The sequence below is a fragment of the Notolepis coatsorum genome (assembly GCF_963971535.1).
Source record: "Notolepis coatsorum genome assembly, chromosome: 4".
NCBI lineage: Eukaryota > Metazoa > Chordata > Actinopteri > Aulopiformes > Paralepididae > Notolepis > Notolepis coatsorum.
Window position 1 is genome coordinate 3,337,498 of NC_140168.1, and position 18,523 is coordinate 3,356,020.

Here is an 18,523-nt window from a genome sequence, read left to right on the forward strand (position 1 = left end):
AGGGAGAGGGGGAGAGAGAGGGAGAGAGGGAGCAGATTACTTTTGTTTTTCTACTTTAAGTGTAAATGCCATACAAATACAGTAAATTACCTTTTATCAGATTATTAAACATTAAATAAAGGTTGTAATCTGTAAATGTATTTGATTTTACTGTAATTTGACAGTAAGTATATATTTGGCAACCATTGGTGCTGCCTGACATTTACAGTTTTTTTCTTGCAGCTTTTTTCTCTCACAGTGTTGTTGGTAAAAATGTAAAAATGGTAAAAAGGTGCGTTTAATATAATAATAACAGCTTTTTTATCCAAAGCGCTTTATGTACAATTTGTTCCTCACACTCACACACATCGCCGGTGGAGGCGACCGTGATGCGAGGTGCCGACCTGCTCATCGTCCGGAGCGGGTTTTTATACTAGGGGTTATTAATTATTAAGTGCCTTGCTCCGGGAGGACCGGGAATCTGACCGGGAACCTTCCGACTATACCGGTCATATTGGCACTGCTTTATAGAATTGCATTATAGAATGCGTTCTCTCGGACATCATCTCTGGACAGGGACGGCCGGTGAACCCTTTCACTGTGACAATACAGAAGGTTAGCCCCTTTACTATCACACAACCGACGGCGATGCTCCATCATTAGCATCATTAGCTCCGCAAATGCGGAGCTAATGATGCCAATGATGGAGCAGCGCCGTCGGTTGTGTGATAGTAAAGGGGCTAACCTTCTGTCGTGTGGCGGTGAAAGGGTTTTAATGTAACATCTGCGCACATGTCTCCTCCAGTTATAGCTCCACAGTGTGAGTGAGTCAGTGAGTCAGTGAGTCAGTGGAAGAGAGGAGAACGGAACCAGTTCTTTCCACCAGAGGTTCTTCTTCTCTGTGACGACTAATGCAGGAAGTATTAAGAACTCATCGTGGGCCACCATGTGACACGTGTCACTGTTTAACTTATTAGCAGCGGAGGAGGAAGAAGAAGAAGAAGGAACAAAAGCAATATAAAAAAAATACATCAAACCCTATAATCATTCATCTTTAAATGCACGTCGTGAGTCGGTCGGTCGGGTCAGCGGGTTCGGTCGCTCGCCGCACGCTGATGGAACGGGACGTGTTTACACTGTGTAAAAACGTTTAAACTATCAGCTCATTTTATTCAACTAAAATTGTGTAAAATCAAATGCAATTCATAAATGGTTCAAATCCATTGAATTCGGCTCAATTCGATTTCAAACGGCACATGGTATTTTTTTTTATTATTATCATTATGTATAGGTTACTAATTCATATTAATTAACCCCCCGATCCCAGTTTTTACAGTGTATCCGTCCGTGTCTGTGATGGTGACGTTTAGCGGCCATTCTCTGGGGTTGTGCTCGCGAGCCTCTCTCTCTCTCCTCAGCCTCTCTCTCTCTCTCTCCTCAGCCTCTCTCTCTCCTCAGCCTCTCTCTCCTCAGCCTCTCTCTCTCTCTCAGCTCTCTCTCCTCAGCCTCTCTCTCTCTCCTCAGCCTCTCTCTCTCCTCAGCCTCTCTCTCTCCTCAGCCTCTCTCTCTCCTCAGCCTCTCTCTCTCTCCTCAGCCTCTCTCTCTCCTCAGCCTCTCTCTCTCTCCTCAGCCTCTCTCTCTCCTCAGCCTCTCTCTCCTCTCAGCCTCTCTCTCTCCTCAGCTCCTCTCTCCTCAGCCTCTCTCTCTCCTCAGCCTCTCTCTCTCTCCTCAGCCTCTCTCTCCTCAGCCTCTCTCTCCTCAGCCTCTCTCTCTCCTCAGCCTCTCTCTCCTCAGCCTCTCTCTCTCAGCCTCTCTCTCTCCTCAGCCTCTCTCTCTCCTCAGCCTCTCTCTCTCTCCTCAGCCTCTCTCTCCTCAGCCTCTCTCTCTCCTCAGCCTCTCTCTCCTCAGCCTCTCTCTCTCCTCAGCCTCTCTCTCTCTCCTCAGCCTCTCTCTCTCCTCAGCCTCTCTCTCCTCAGCCTCTCTCTCTCCTCAGCCTCTCTCTCTCTCCTCAGCCTCTCTCTCCTCAGCCTCTCTCTCTCCTCTCCTCTCTCTCTCCTCAGCCTCTCTCTCCTCAGCTCCTCTCTCTCCTCAGCCTCTCTCTCTCCTCAGCCTCTCTCTCTCCTCAGCCTCTCTCTCCTCAGCCTCTCTCTCTCCTCAGCCTCTCTCTCCTCAGCCTCTCTCTCTCCTCAGCCTCTCTCTCTCCTCAGCCTCTCTCTCTCTCTCAGCCTCTCTCTCCTCAGCCTCTCTCTCCTCAGCCTCTCTCTCCTCAGCCTCTCTCTCCTCAGCCTCTCTCTCCTCAGCCTCTCTCTCCTCAGCCTCTCTCTCTCTCCTCAGCCTCTCTCTCCTCAGCCTCTCTCTCTCTCCTCAGCCTCTCTCTCTCCTCAGCCTCTCTCTCCTCAGCCTCTCTCTCTCCTCAGCCTCTCTCTCCTCAGCCTCTCTCTCCTCAGCCTCTCTCTCCTCAGCCTCTCTCTCTCCTCAGCCTCTCTCTCCTCAGCCTCTCTCTCTCCTCAGCCTCTCTCTCTCCTCAGCCTCTCTCTCTCTCCTCAGCCTCTCTCTCTCCTCAGCCTCTCTCTCTCCTCAGCCTCTCTCTCTCGTCTCTCTCTCCTCAGCCTCTCTCTCTCGTCTCTCTCTCCTCAGCCTCTCTCTCTCCTCAGTCTCTCTCTCTCCTCAGCCTCTCTCTCTCCTCAGCCTCTCTCTCTCCTCAGTCTCTCTCTCTCCTCAGCCTCTCTCTCTCCTCAGCCTCTCTCTCTCCTCAGCCTCTCTCTCTCCTCAGCTCCTCTCTCCTCAGCCTCTCTCTCTCCTCAGCCTCTCTCTCTCCTCAGTCTCTCTCTCTCCTCAGCCTCTCTCTCTCTCCTCAGCCTCTCTCTCTCCTCAGCTCCTCTCTCTCATCAGCCTCTCTCTCTCCTCAGCTCCTCTCTCCTCAGCCTCTCTCTCTCCTCAGCCTCTCTCTCTCCTCAGTCTCTCTCTCTCCTCAGCCTCTCTCTCTCTCCTCAGCCTCTCTCTCTCCTCAGCCTCTCTCTCTCCTCAGCCTCTCTCTCTCCTCAGCCTCTCTCTCTCCTCAGTCTCTCTCTCTCCTCAGCCTCTCTCTCTCCTCAGCCTCTCTCTCTCCTCAGCCTCTCTCTCTCCTCAGCCTCTCTCTCTCCTCAGCCTCTCTCTCTCTCCTCAGCCTCTCTCTCCTCAGCCTCTCTCTCTCTCCTCAGCCTCTCTCTCTCCTCAGCCTCTCTCTCTCTCCTCAGCCTCTCTCTCCTCAGCCCCTCTCTCTCCTCAGCCTCTCTCTCTCCTCAGCCTCTCTCTCTCCTCAGCCTCTCTCTCTCCTCAGCCTCTCTCTCTCCTCAGCCTCTCTCTCTCTCCTCAGCCTCTCTCTCCTCAGCCCCTCTCTCTCCTCAGCCTCTCTCTCTCTCCTCAGCCTCTCTCTCTCCTCAGCCTCTCTCTCTCCTCAGCCTCTCTCTCTCCTCAGCCTCTCTCTCTCCTCAGCCTCTCTCTCTCTCCTCAGCCTCTCTCTCCTCAGCCTCTCTCTCTCCTCAGCCTCTCTCTCTCCTCAGCCTCTCTCTCTCTCCTCAGCCTCTCTCTCTCCTCAGCCTCTCTCTCCTCAGCCTCTCTCTCTCCTCAGCCTCTCTCTCTCTCCTCAGCCTCTCTCTCCTCAGCCTCTCTCTCTCCTCAGCCTCTCTCTCCTCAGCCTCTCTCTCTCCTCAGCCTCTCTCTCTCCTCAGCCTCTCTCTCTCCTCAGCCTCTCTCTCTCTCCTCAGCCTCTCTCTCTCCTCAGCCTCTCTCTCTCTCCTCAGTCTCTCTCTCTCCTCAGCCTCTCTCTCTCCTCAGCCTCTCTCTCTCCTCAGCCTCTCTCTCTCCTCAGCCTCTCTCTCTCTCCTCAGCCTCTCTCTCTCTCTCAGCCTCTCTCTCTCTCCTCAGCTCTCTCTCTCCTCAGCCTCTCTCTCTCCTCAGCCTCTCTCTCTCCTCAGCCTCTCTCTCTCCTCAGCCTCTCTCTCTCCTCAGCCTCTCTCTCTCCTCAGCCTCTCTCTCCTCAGCCTCCCTCTCTCTCCTCAGCCTCTCTCTCTCCTCAGCCTCTCTCTCTCCTCAGCCTCTCTCTCTCCTCAGCCTCTCTCTCTCCTCAGCCTCTCTCTCTCTCTCAGCCTCTCTCTCTCCTCAGCCTCTCTCTCTCTCCTCAGCCTCTCTCTCTCCTCAGCCTCTCTCTCTCCTCAGCCTCTCTCTCTCTCAGCCTCTCTCTCTCTCCTCAGCCTCTCTCTCTCTCCTCAGCCTCTCTCTCTCCTCAGCCTCTCTCTCTCTCCTCAGCCTCTCTCTCTCTCCTCAGCCTCTCTCTCTCCTCAGCCTCTCTCTCTCTCTCAGCCTCTCTCTCTCTCCTCAGCTCCTCTCTCCTCAGCCTCTCTCTCTCCTCAGCCTCTCTCTCTCCTCAGCTCCTCTCTCCTCAGCTCCTCTCTCCTCAGCCTCTCTCTCTCCTCAGCTCCTCTCTCCTCAGCTCCTCTCTCCTCAGCTCCTCTCTCCTCAGCTCCTCTCTCCTCAGCTCCTCTCTCTCTCCTCAGCCTCTCTCTCTCCTCAGCTCCTCTCTCTCTCCTCAGCCTCTCTCTCTCCTCAGCTCCTCTCTGATCAGCTCCTCCTCCTCTCTCTCTCAGCTCCTCTCTCTCCTCAGCTCCTCTCTTCCTCAGCTCCTCTCTCCTCAGCTCCTCTCTCCTCAGCCTCTCTCTCCTCAGCCTCTCTCTCTCTCTCAGCCTCTCTCTCTCTCCTCAGCCTCTCTCTCTCCTCAGCCTCTCTCTCTCCTCAGCCTCTCTCTCTCCTCAGCCTCTCTCTCTCCTCAGCCTCTCTCTCCTCAGCCTCTCTCTCTCTCCTCAGCCTCTCTCTCTCCTCAGCCTCTCTCTCTCCTCAGCCTCTCTCTCTCCTCAGCCTCTCTCTCTCTCAGCCTCTCTCTCTCCTCAGCCTCTCTCTCTCCTCAGCCTCTCTCTCTCCTCAGCCTCTCTCTCTCTCCTCAGACCTCTCTCTCCTCAGTCTCTCTCTCTCCTCAGCCTCTCTCTCTCCTCAGCCTCTCTCTCCTCAGCTCTCTCTCTCCCTCAGCCTCTCTCTCTCCTCAGCCTCTCTCTCTCTCCTCAGCTCCTCTCTCCTCAGCTCCTCTCTCCTCAGCTCCTCTCTCCTCAGCCTCTCTCTCTCCTCAGCCTCTCTCTCCTCAGCCTCTCTCTCTCCTCAGCCTCTCTCTCTCTCCTCAGCCTCCTCTCTCCTCAGCCTCTCTCTCTCCTCAGCTCCTCTCTCCTCAGCCTCTCTCTCTCTCTCCTCAGCCTCTCTCTCTCCTCAGCCTCTCTCTCTCCTCAGCCTCTCTCTCTCCTCAGCCTCTCTCTCTCCTCAGCCCTCTCTCTCTCCTCAGCTCTCTCTCCTCAGCCTCTCTCTCCTCAGCCTCTCTCTCCTCAGCCTCTCTCTCCTCAGCCTCTCTCTCCTCAGCCTCTCCTCTCTCCTCAGCCTCTCTCTCCTCAGCCTCTCTCTCTCCTCAGCCTCTCTCTCTCCTCAGCCTCCTCTCTCCTCAGCCTCTCTCTCTCCTCAGCCTCTCTCTCTCCTCAGCCTCTCTCTCCTCAGCCTCTCTCTCTCCTCAGCCTCTCTCTCTCCTCAGCCTCTCTCTCTCTCCTCAGCTCTCTCTCTCCTCAGCCTCTCTCTCTCCTCAGCCTCTCTCTCTCCTCAGCCTCTCTCTCTCCTCAGCCTCTCTCTCTCCTCAGCTCCTCTCTCCTCAGCTCCTCTCTCCTCAGCTCCTCTCTCCTCAGCTCCTCTCTCCTCAGCCTCTCTCTCTCCTCAGCTCTCTCTCTCCTCAGCTCGTCTCTCTCTCCTCAGCCTCTCTCTCTCCTCAGTCTCTCTCTCTCCTCAGCCTCTCTCTCTCTCCTCAGCCTCTCTCTCTCCTCAGCCTCTCTCTCTCCTCAGCCTCTCTCTCCTCAGCCTCTCTCTCTCCTCAGCCTCTCTCTCTCCTCAGCCTCTCTCTCTCCTCAGCCTCTCTCTCTCCTCAGCCTCTCTCTCTCCTCAGCCTCTCTCTCTCCTCAGCCTCTCTCTCTCCTCAGCCTCTCTCTCCTCAGCCTCTCTCTCTCCTCAGCCTCTCTCTCTCCTCAGCCTCTCTCTCTCTCCTCAGCCTCTCTCTCTCCTCAGCTCCTCTCTCCTCAGCCTCTCTCTCTCCTCAGCTCCTCTCTCTCCTCAGCCTCTCTCTCTCTCTCAGCCTCTCTCTCTCCTCATCCTCTCTCTCTCTCAGCCTCTCTCTCTCTCCTCAGCCTCTCTCTCTCCTCAGCCTCTCTCTCTCCTCAGCCTCTCTCTCTCTCAGCCTCTCTCTCTCTCCTCAGCCTCTCTCTCTCTCTCAGCCTCTCTCTCTCTCCTCAGCCTCTCTCTCTCCTCAGCCTCTCTCTCTCCTCAGCCTCTCTCTCTCCTCAGCCTCTCTCTCTCCTCAGCCTCTCTCTCTCCTCAGCCTCTCTCTCCTCAGCCTCTCTCTCTCCTCAGCCTCTCTCTCTCTCTCAGCCTCTCTCTCTCTCCTCAGCCTCTCTCTCTCTCCTCAGCCTCTCTCTCTCCTCAGCCTCTCTCTCTCCTCAGCCTCTCTCTCTCTCAGCCTCTCTCTCTCTCCTCAGCCTCTCTCTCTCCTCAGCCTCTCTCTCTCTCCTCAGCCTCTCTCTCTCTCCTCAGCTCCTCTCTCCTCAGCCTCTCTCTCTCTCTTCAGCCTCTCTCTCTCCTCAGCCTCTCTCTCTCCTCAGCCTCTCTCTCTCCTCAGCTCCTCTCTCCTCAGCTCCTCTCTCCTCAGCTCCTCTCTCCTCAGCTCCTCTCTCCTCAGCTCCTCTCTCCTCAGCTCCTCTCTCTCTCCTCAGCCTCTCTCTCTCCTCAGCTCCTCTCTCTCTCCTCAGCCTCTCTCTCTCCTCAGCTCCTCTCTGATCAGCTCCTCTCTCCTCAGCTCCTCTCTCCTCAGCCTCTCTCTCTCCTCAGCCTCTCTCTCCTCAGCCTCTCTCTCTCTCAGCCTCTCTCTCTCCTCAGCCTCTCTCTCCTCAGCCTCTCTCTCCTCAGCCTCTCTCTCTCTCCTCAGCCTCTCTCTCTCCTCAGCCTCTCTCTCTCCTCAGCCTCTCTCTCTCCTCAGCCTCTCTCTCCTCAGCCTCTCTCTCTCCTCAGCCTCTCTCTCTCCTCAGCCTCTCTCTCCTCAGCCTCTCTCTCTCCTCAGCCTCTCTCTCTCTCCTCAGCCTCTCTCTCCTCAGTCTCTCTCTCTCCTCAGCCTCTCTCTCTCCTCAGCCTCTCTCTCCTCAGCCTCTCTCTCTCCTCAGCCTCTCTCTCTCCTCAGCCTCTCTCTCTCTCCTCAGCTCCTCTCTCCTCAGCCTCTCTCTCTCCTCAGCTCCTCTCTCCTCAGCTCCTCTCTCCTCAGCCTCTCTCTCTCCTCAGCCTCTCTCTCCTCAGCCTCTCTCTCTCCTCAGCCTCTCTCTCTCCTCAGCCTCTCTCTCTCCTCAGCCTCTCTCTCTCCTCAGCCTCTCTCTCTCTCCTCAGCCTCTCTCTCCTCAGCCTCTCTCTCTCCTCAGCCTCTCTCTCTCCTCAGCTCCTCTCTCCTCAGCCTCTCTCTCTCCTCAGCTCCTCTCTCCTCAGCCTCTCTCTCTCTCTCCTCAGCCTCTCTCTCTCCTCAGCCTCTCTCTCTCCTCAGCCTCTCTCTCCTCAGCCTCTCTCTCTCCTCAGCCTCTCTCTCTCTCCTCAGCCTCTCTCTCTCCTCAGCCTCTCTCTCTCCTCAGCCTCTCTCTCCTCAGCTCCTCTCTCTCTCCTCAGCCTCTCTCTCCTCAGCCTCTCTCTCTCCTCAGCCTCTCTCTCCTCAGCCTCTCTCTCTCCTCAGCCTCTCTCTCTCCTCAGCCTCTCTCTCCTCAGCCTCTCTCTCTCCTCAGCCTCTCTCTCTCTCCTCAGCCTCTCTCTCTCTCCTCAGCCTCTCTCTCCTCAGCCTCTCTCTCTCCTCAGCCTCTCTCTCCTCAGCCCCTCTCTCTCCTCAGCCTCTCTCTCTCCTCAGCCTCTCTCTCCTCAGCCTCTCTCTCTCCTCAGCCTCTCTCTCTCTCCTCAGCCTCTCTCTCTCCTCAGCCTCTCTCTCCTCAGCCTCTCTCTCTCTCCTCAGCCTCTCTCTCTCCTCAGCCTCTCTCTCTCTCCTCAGCCTCTCTCTCTCCTCAGCCTCTCTCTCTCCTCAGCCTCTCTCTCCTCAGCCTCTCTCTCTCTCCTCAGCCTCTCTCTCTCCTCAGCCTCTCTCTCCTCAGCCTCTCTCTCTCCTCAGCTCCTCTCTCCTCAGCCTCTCTATCTCCTCAGCCTCTCTCTCCTCAGCCTCTCTCTCTCTCCTTAGCTCCTCTCTCCTCAGCCTCTCTCTCTCTCCTTAGCTCCTCTCTCCTCAGCCTCTCTCTCTCCTCAGCCTCTCTCTCTCCTCAGCCTCTCTCTCCTCAGCCTCTCTCTCTCCTCAGCCTCTCTCTCTCCTCAGCCTCTCTCTCTCTCCTCAGCCTCTCTCTCTCCTCAGCCTCTCTCTCCTCAGCCTCTCTCTCTCCTCAGCCTCTCTCTCCTCAGCCTCTCTCTCTCTCCTTAGCTCCTCTCTCCTCAGCCTCTCTCTCTCCTCAGCCTCTCTCTCCTCAGCCTCTCTCTCTCTCCTTAGCTCCTCTCTCCTCAGCCTCTCTCTCTCTCCTTAGCTCCTCTCTCCTCAGCCTCTCTCTCTCCTCAGCCTCTCTCTCTCAGCCTCTCTCTCTGCTCAGCTCCTCTCTCTCCTCAGCCTCTCTCTCTCTCCTCAGCTCCTCTCTCCTCAGCCTCTCTCTCTCTCCTTAGCTCCTCTCTCCTCAGCCTCTCTCTCTCCTCAGCTCCTCTCTCCTCAGCCTCTCTCTCCTCAGCTCCTCTCTCCTCAGCCTCTCTCTCCTCAGCCTCTCTCTCTCCTCAGCCTCTCTCTCCTCAGCCTCTCTCTCCTCAGCCTCTCTCTCTCTCCTCAGCCTCTCTCTCCTCAGCCTCTCTCTCTCTCCTCAGCCTCTCTCTCTCTCCTCAGCCTCTCTCTCTCTCCTCAGCCTCTCTCTCTCTCCTCAGCCTCTCTCTCTCTCCTCAGCCTCTCTCTCTCTCCTCAGCCTCTCTCTCTCTCCTCAGCCTCTCTCTCTCTCCTCAGCCTCTCTCTCTCTCCTCAGCCTCTCTCTCCTCAGCCTCTCTCTCCTCAGCCTCTCTCTCCTCAGCCTCTCTCTCTCCTCAGCCTCTCTCTCCTCAGCCTCTCTCTCTCTCCTCAGCCTCTCTCTCTCCTCAGCCTCTCTCTCTCCTCAGCCTCTCTCTCTCCTCAGCCTCTCTCTCTCCTCAGCCTCTCTCTCTCCTCAGCTCCTCTCTCTCCTCAGCTCCTCTCTCTCCTCAGCTCCTCTCTCCTCAGCTCCTCTCTCCTCAGCTCCTCTCTCCTCAGCTCCTCTCTCCTCAGCCTCTCTCTCCTCAGCCTCTCTCTCTCCTCAGCCTCTCTCTCTCCTCAGCCTCTCTCTCTCCTCAGCTCCTCTCTCTCCTCAGCTCCTCTCTCTCCTCAGCTCCTCTCTCCTCAGCTCCTCTCTCCTCAGCTCCTCTCTCCTCAGCTCCTCTCTCTCTGATCAGCTCCACTGAACTGAAGTCCTAGTACAACTCTTCAGAAAAAGAAAAAAGAAAATTCGAACTGTTCTGTCAAGAATTTTCTCAAAACAAGTGAGAGCTTCTTGAAAGACACGATGTGAGTGATCAACTGTCCTTCAAAATATTGCCACGTGTCTTGAGAATGTTCTTGAGACAAGTTGAATCAAAGCAAGTGGAATTAGCCTACATCATCTCCTACTGATTTATTTCACGTGTTTCAAGAAAGATAATGATTTTGTATTAAGACTCAAAGTTGAGGGAGACTTTTTAATTTTAATTTTTTTTTTTACAGTGCAACCCGGTCCATAGTAACAGCTTCTCCTGGTTATCTCTTCATATATAGGCATACATCACTAACACATACTGCCAACCCCCTCCCCTCCCCAACCCCCCTTCCTTCTCTCCCGCTGGATTCCTGATATCTGGTGCCTGGTTCCCATTAAGGGTCCAGTTTGTCTTGGACCAGCCCTCCGGTGCACGAGCCTCTCCCTCAGTGCAGAGCAACATGCGGAACACTTCCAGGGTCAAGCGATACAAGGAGGAGACAGCAAGCAAACGAGAGTGACTTTATTTACAGCGAGGAGGACGATGACTTAACCCTTCCACTGCCACACTACAGAAGGTTAACCCTACCCAGAACATCATACTTGTAGCAAAAGCATCCTTGTAGGAAAAGCATCCTTGTAGCAAAAGCATCCTTGTAGGAAAAGCATCCTTGTAGGAAAAGCATCCTTGTAGCAAAAGCATCCTTGTAGCAAAAGCATCCTTGTAGGAAAAGCATCCTTGTAGGAAAAGCATCCTTGTAGCAAAAGCATCCTTGTAGCAAAAGCATCCTTGTAGGAAAAGCATCCTTGTAGCAAAAGCATCCTTGTAGGAAAAGCATCCTTGTAGCAAAAGCATCCTTGTAGGAGAAGCATCCTTGTAGCAAAAGCATCCTTGTAGGAAAAGCATCCTTGTAGGAAAAGCATTCTTGTAGGAAAAGCATTCTTGTAGGAGAAGCATCCTTGTAGGAGAAGCATCCTTGTATGAAAAGCATACTTGTAGGAAAAGCATCCTTGTAGGAAAAGCATTCTTGTAGGAGAAGCATCCTTGTAGGAGAAGCATCCTTGTAGGAAAAGCAGAAAATCATACTTGTAGCAAAAGCATACTTGTAGGAAAAGCATCCGTGTAGGAGAAGCATCCTTGTATGAAAAGCATACTTGTAGGAAAAGCATCCTTGTAGGAAAAGCATCCTTGTAGGAAAAGCATCCTTGTAGGAAAAGCATACTTGTAGGAAAAGCATCCTTGTAGGAGAAGCATCCTTGTATGAAAAGCATACTTGTAGGAAAAGCATCCTTGTAGGAAAAGCATCCTTGTAGGAGAAGCATCCTTGTAGGAAAAGCATCCTTGTAGGAAAAGCATAGTTGTAGGAAAAGCATACTTGTAGGAAAAGCATCCTTGTAGGAAAAGCATCCTTGTAGCAAAAGCATCCTTGTAAGGAAAAGCATCCTTGTAGGAAAAGCATCCTTGTAGCAAAAGCATCCTTGTATGAAAAGCATACTTGTAGGAAAAGCATCCTTGTAGGAGAAGCATCCTTGTAGGAAAAGCATCCTTGTAGGAAAAGCATCCTTGTAGGAAAAGCATCCTTGTAGGAAAAGCATTTGTGTAGGAAAAGCATCCTTGTAGGAAAAGCATTCGTGTAGGAGAAGCATCCTTGTAGGAAAAGCATCCTTGTAGCAAAAGCATCCTTGTAGCAAAAGCAGAAAATCATCCTTGTAGGAGAAGCATCCTTGTAGCAAAAGCAGAAAATCATACTTGTAGGAAAAGCATCCTTGTAGGAGAAGCATACTTGTAGGAAAAGCATCCTTGTAGCAAAAGCATCCTTGTAGGAAAAGCATCCTTGTAGGAAAATCATCCTTGTAGGAAAAGCATCCTTGTAGGAGAAGCATACTTGTAGGAGAAGCATACTTGTAGCAAAATCATCCGTGTAGGAGAAGCATCCTTGTAGGAAAAGCATCCTTGTAGGAAAAGCATACTTGTAGCAAAAGCATCCTTGTAGGAAAAGCATCCTTGTAGGAAAAGCAACACGACTGCAGTTCCACTGGAAACACCGGTGTAATAGGTGGGAGTCTGTTGGAGGAAGACACATGGCTGGCAGAGGCCCGCGCCTGGCCTCCCTGTCGCTCCGAAAACAAGGTTAACAAGTTCACCATCGCTCCGCTGCCTCTGTCTTCACTCTCCACCAGACCATAGATGGGTTTCTATTGTGTTGCCAGGGGAACAGACCGGACCCATGTTTACTCGCTGTCAGTTATTGATATGAGCACAACACGGCAACGAGGAAACTATAAAAGAAGGAAGGGTCGTCCACGTCACCGTGTGTAGCACGTGAGCAGCACACACATCGTGTGCAAAGTGTGGAAACTTTCAGTTCGACCGACGTGGAGTCGAATGGGACCAGCCGTCTCCTCCTCGTTTATGACACGTCATTTAAATAAGCTCTAGGGTACTGATCATAAATCGATCAATACAGACCGTATTAATTAATGTTGTGTTTCTTTTTCCAAATGTAGCCAAGAGTGAAGACCCTAACCCTGTCAAAACAGCAGTCAAAGTGTATATCTTCAGCACTACGTTTGTTTACCGATGTTTTTAACATAGTCAGAAAATAAGAATTTATCGGAATAATGCGAATTCCATCTCTCTTTTATCGTTAAAAACGAGAGGAAATTACTAAAGATTTAACACTGCCACGGTTACCGTCGCCACAAAACAATGTTCTCTCCAAACAATGAAAGGGCACTTAATAAATCATATCCTTTTGAGGGGCGGCTGGGTGGCGCAGTGGACATTGCGCTCGTCACCAAACGCAAGAGACACCGGTATCGAATCCGGCTGTCGACGTTGCCTCCGGCTTGGGCCGGCCGTCATACTGACTCAATTGGCAGAGTCAGCGGGAGGGAAGTCGATGGGTGGTAATCTGGACGTTGTAAACAGCGACTCCTACAGGTCGGTCAGGGCGCCTGAACAGCGAGGACAGGAAAATGGCGGGGGTAGTGTGAGCCTCCCACACGTTACTCCTCGCCAATGAGAGTCCGCGCTGGCGGGTGAAAAGATGTGACTGGCTGCCTCCACATGTATCGGAGGGGACATGTGATGGGCTTCTATCCTCCCTACAACCGGCCAGTGGGGGGCACATGCGAGCAACGATCAAGACAGGGGAGGGAAGAATTGGCACGGCTAAATTGGGATGGGAGAAAAATTGAAAAAGGAGGAGAAAAAGTGGATACAAAAATAAATAAATCATATCCTTTTAATGCGACTTATTTGCTAATTAGAGCAAAATGACTCATGAATTAGATAATAGACCAATAGGACATCAACCGTTGATTTAGATATAGGAATGCTTGATATTTAAATATATTAAGATCTTTATAAGTGACCAAAGAGCGAAAGAGAGCCACTCACCACCCCTCCAGTCATGAGTCATGCTGATCATTCCGGGAAACCTATGGGTCAAGGCTTTTCCTGAGATATTGAATAAACAGACAATTCATACGCCATGATATAATAACTGGCAGGGAAGTTTATTAGTGGAAAGCGTGCGCTGGACATCAGGTCGGACGGGGCCAGCGCTGGTCAGGCAGAGCAGAGAGGAAGGGAAGACATGGAGAAGTCGTTAAGGTAGGAGAGAGGCAGAGAGTTATGGCCAGAGAGGTTATTATCAACCGTTATTCAACTATTTACAAGTGTAACTGTCAGAACTATCAGCGCCACAAAAAGAGAAGCAAAAACAAAACGATGGAAAACGAAACGTGAGAAAATAAAAAAAAAACTGTTTCAGGCGTATGATGAGCTGGCAGGCGTCGGCGTGAGCTGAGCTCACGGTTAGCCTCTCTGCCCCTAGTGGCGGCTCACAGGAAGTGCTCTTTGTGTGTAAAGAGCTTGGCGGCTATGACACAGTGTGTCCTATTGGCCAAATAGCACCAGACTTGCCGGGGTCTCTCAGGCCGGAGATGTACACATGTCCACCAAACGTGGCGGCAGCAGCACAAAGCGTTCAGGAGATATGACGTGTTTTGTGATATAAGCCCCGCTGCCCGCAGCCTTTGAGCAAGCTTTAAGGGAACTCTCTGCCAGATTTGGTGACGATGGCTCAACATTTGTAGGAGTAACGAAAAACAGATTTGGACAAAATAAAAAATGCAAACAGACACACAGACAAACAGACACTCAGACTAGGGCTGGGCGATATGACCAAAAACTTTATCGCGATAAAATTATAAAATTATTTTCATATAATTCGATATCGATAATTATCGTCGATATAATGTCTGTCAAGTTTAATTAACTTCTTATGCTGCTGCGAATGTCTCAAGTCGAGTTGATGTCGTCATCAGTCCGCGCACGTTAGCAGTTAGCCGACAAGCGGAGTATCTCATGACAATAAATATGACACTAAAATACTCTCTTCCGCAAACAATATATTGAAACGAACTGTATACCCCACACTACTATAAACGTGGCCTCAGAATTCACGCCACACACATACTCGGCACGTAAATATATAAAACAGTGCCGTGCAAGCTAGTTATCCTAGCCAGCCTGTTGTATCTAAGCGGTGTATTCCATGACAATGTGCTAAATATGACACTAAAATACTCTCTTCCGCCACAATATATTGAAACGACGTCCACTGTATACCCCCACTACTATAAACGTGGCCTCAGAATTCACGCCACACACATACTCGGCACGTAAATATATAAAACATCGCCGTGCAAGCTAATTAGCCTAGCAAGCCTTGTTGTTGAGTGAGTCCTACCTCCTTCCGGGTCTACTTCGCTCTCGGCCATCTCCTTCACTGATTGGTTGTTAGCTGTTGTGCGTAGCACGTCATCACTTAACGTTGGTTGTTGTTAGTGAGTGAGCTGAGCCGAGGCTGAACGGAGCCAAGTTTGGAAAATCGACATATCGAAACTTTGCGACCACGTTTCATGTTTATTTCGAGGAAATAATTTATCGCGATAGTTATCGTTATCGTTTTATCGCCCAGCCCTAACTCAGACACACAGACACACAGACACACAGACACAGACACACAGACACACACACAGACACACAGACACACAGACACACAGACACACAGACACAGACACACAGACACACAGACACACAGACACACAGACACACAGACACACAGACACACAGACACACAGACACACATACACACACAGACAGACACACAGACACACAGACAGACACACACACAGACACACAGACACACAGACACACAGACACACAGACACACAGACACACAGACACACACACAGACACACAGACACACAGACACACACACACACACACAGACACACAGACACACAGACACACACACACACAGACACACACACACACAGACACACAGACACACAGACACACAGACACACAGACACACAGACACACAGACACACAGACACAGACACACAGACAGACACACATACACACAGACACACAGACACACATACACACAGACACACAGACACACATACACACACAGACAGACACACAGACACACAGACAGACACACACACAGACACACAGACACACATACACACAGACAGACACACAGACACACAGACAGACACACACAGACACACAGACACACATACACACAGACACACAGACACACAGACAGACACACACACAGACAGACACACAGATACACAGACAGACACACACACACAGACAGACACACAGACACACAGACACAGACACACAGACAGACACACACACAGACAGACAGACAGACACACAGACACACAGACAGACAGACAGACACACAAACAGACAGACAGACAGACAGACAGACAGACAGACAGACAGACAGACAGACAGACACACAGACAGACACACAGACACACAGACACACACACAGACAGACAGACAGACACACAGACACACAGACAGACAGACAGACACACAAACAGACAGACAGACAGACAGACAGACAGACAGACAGACAGACAGACAGACAGACAGACAGACAGACACACAGACAGACACACAGACACACAGACAGACAGACAGACAAACAGACAGACACACAGACACACAGACAGACACACAGACACACAGACAGACAGACAGACAAACAGACACACAGACAAACAGACAAATGGGACAAAAGGAGAGACTAGAATGTAAAGAGAGACCAACATTTAAAGATGGACTAACATTTAAAGATGGACTAACATTTAAAGATGGACTAACATTTAAAGATGGACTAACATTTAAAGATGGACTAACATTTAAAGATGGACTAACATCTAACGAGTGACTAGAGCGTAAAGAGAGACTGGAAGCCAAACAGAGTGCCATGTGCTTCTCTTTATGGCCCGTTTGTTCTGGAGTTTGATGCACGAGACTCAGAACTTGGCTGGGCGTCCGGTCCAACTGGAGGAGAGAGAGAGAACATCACGCACTCAGAGCCACCCCTCCTGGCACTGGGAGCCCCTCCTGGCACTGGGAGCCCCTCCTGGCACTGGGAGCCCCTCCTGGCACTGGGAGCCCCTCCTGGCACTGGGAGCCCCTCCTGGCACTGGGAGCCCCCCTCCTGGCACTGGGAGCCCCCCTCCTGGCACTGGGAGCCCCCCTCCTGGCACTGGGAGCCCCTCCTGGCACTGGGAGCCCCTCCTGGCACTGGGAGCCCCTCCTCCTGGCACTGAGAGCCCCTCCTCCTGGCACTGGGAGCCCCTCCTCCTGGCCACGTTGATCTGATCTTCATGTGATTCTCTTCAAAGTGCAGTACTTGTATAGTGCAGTACTTGTATAGTGCAGTACTTGTATAGTGCAGTACTTGTATAGTGCAGTACTTGTATAGTGCAGTACTTGTATAGTGCAGTACTTGTATAGTGCAGTACTTGTATAGTGCAGTACTTGTATAGTGCAGTACTTGTATAGTGCAGTACTTGTATAGTGCAGTACTTGTATAGTGCAGTACTTGTATGTATAGTGCAGTACTTGTATAGTGCAGTACTTGTATAGTGCAGTACTTGTATAGTGCAGTACTTGTATAGTGCAGTACTTGTATGTATAGTGCAGTACTTGTATGTATAGTGCAGTACTTGTATAGTGCAGTACTTGTATGTATAGTGCAGTACTTGTATAGTGCAATACTTGTATAGTGCAGTACTTGTATAGTGCAGTACTTGTATAGTGCAGTACTTGTATAGTGCAGTACTTGTATAGTGCAGTGCTTGTATAGTGCAGTACTTGTATAGTGCAGTACTTGTATGTATAGTGCAGTACTTGTATGTATAGTGCAGTACTTGTATAGTGCAGTACTTGTATGTATAGTGCAGTACTTGTATAGTGCAATACTTGTATAGTGCAGTACTTGTATAGTGCAATACTTGTATAGTGCAGTACTTGTATAGTGCAGTACTTGTATAGTGCAGTACTTGTATAGTGCAGTACTTGTATAGTGCAGTACTTGTATAGTGCAGTACTTGTATAGTGCAGTACTTGTATGTATAGTGCAGTACTTGTATAGTGCAGTACTTGTATGTATAGTGCAGTACTTGTATAGTGCAGTACTTGTATGTATAGTGCAGTACTTGTATAGTGCAGTACTTGTATAGTGCAGTACTTGTATAGTGCAGTACTTGTATAGTGCAGTACTTGTATAGTGCAGTACTTGTATGTATAGTGCAGTACTTGTATAGTGCAGTACTTGTATGTATAGTGCAGTACTTGTATAGTGCAGTACTTGTATGTATAGTGCAGTACTTGTATAGTGCAATACTTGTATAGTGCAGTACTTGTATAGTGCAGTACTTGTATAGTGCAGTACTTGTATAGTGCAGTACTTGTATAGTGCAGTACTTGTATAGTGCAGTACTTGTATGTATAGTGCAGTACTTGTATAGTGCAGTACTTGTATAGTGCAGTACTTGTATAGTGCAGTACTTGTATAGTGCAGTACTTGTATAGTGCAGTACTTGTATAGTGCAGTACTTGTATGTATAGTGCAGTACTTGTATGTATAGTGCAGTACTTGTATAGTGCAGTACTTGTATGTATAGTGCAGTACTTGTATAGTGCAATACTTGTATAGTGCAGTACTTGTATAGTGCAGTACTTGTATAGTGCAGTACTTGTATAGTGCAGTACTTGTATAGTGCAGTACTTGTATAGTGCAGTACTTGTATGTATAGTGCAGTACTTGTATAGTGCAGTACTTGTATAGTGCAGTACTTGTATAGTGCAGTACTTGTATAGTGCAGTACTTGTATGTATAGTGCAGTACTTGTATGTATAGTGCAGTACTTGTATAGTGCAGTACTTGTATGTATAGTGCAGTACTTGTATAGTGCAGTACTTGTATAGTGCAGTACTTGTATAGTGCAGTACTTGTATAGTGCAGTACTTGTATAGTGCAGTACTTGTATAGTGCAGTACTTGTATAGTGCAGTACTTGTATGTATAGTGCAGTACTTGTATAGTGCAGTACTTGTATGTATAGTGCAGTACTTGTATAGTGCAGTACTTGTATGTATAGTGCAGTACTTGTATAGTGCAGTACTTGTATAGTGCAGTACTTGTATAGTGCAGTACTTGTATAGTGCAGTACTTGTATGTATAGTGCAGTACTTGTATAGTGCAGTACTTGTATAGTGCAGTACTTGTATAGTGCAGTACTTGTATAGTGCAGTACTTGTATAGTGCAGTACTTGTATAGTGCAGTACTTGTATGTATAGTGCAGTACTTGTATGTATAGTGCAGTACTTGTATAGTGCAGTACTTGTATAGTGCAGTACTTGTATAGTGCAGTACTTGTATAGTGCAGTACTTGTATAGTGCAGTACTTGTATAGTGCAGTACTTGTATGTATAGTGCAGTACTTGTATGTATAGTGCAGTACTTGTATAGTGCAGTACTTGTATGTATAGTGCAGTACTTGTATAGTGCAGTACTTGTATAGTGCAG

The 18,523-nt window shown here is 50.1% G+C and overlaps 1 protein-coding gene across 1 annotated transcript in view; it reads right to left on the reverse strand.

Annotated features, from left to right (window-relative positions):
• Positions 1-16,318, reverse strand: part of lamb2 (laminin, beta 2 (laminin S)) — a gene marked incomplete at its 5' end in the record, with an annotated part of 71,159 nt that extends 54,841 nt beyond the window's left edge. The window contains 1 exon segment of the mRNA XM_084313312.1: positions 16,027-16,318. Coding sequence (XP_084169438.1) covers positions 16,027-16,318 — 292 coding nt within the window.
• Positions 16,319-18,523: the final 2,205 nt, after the last annotated feature.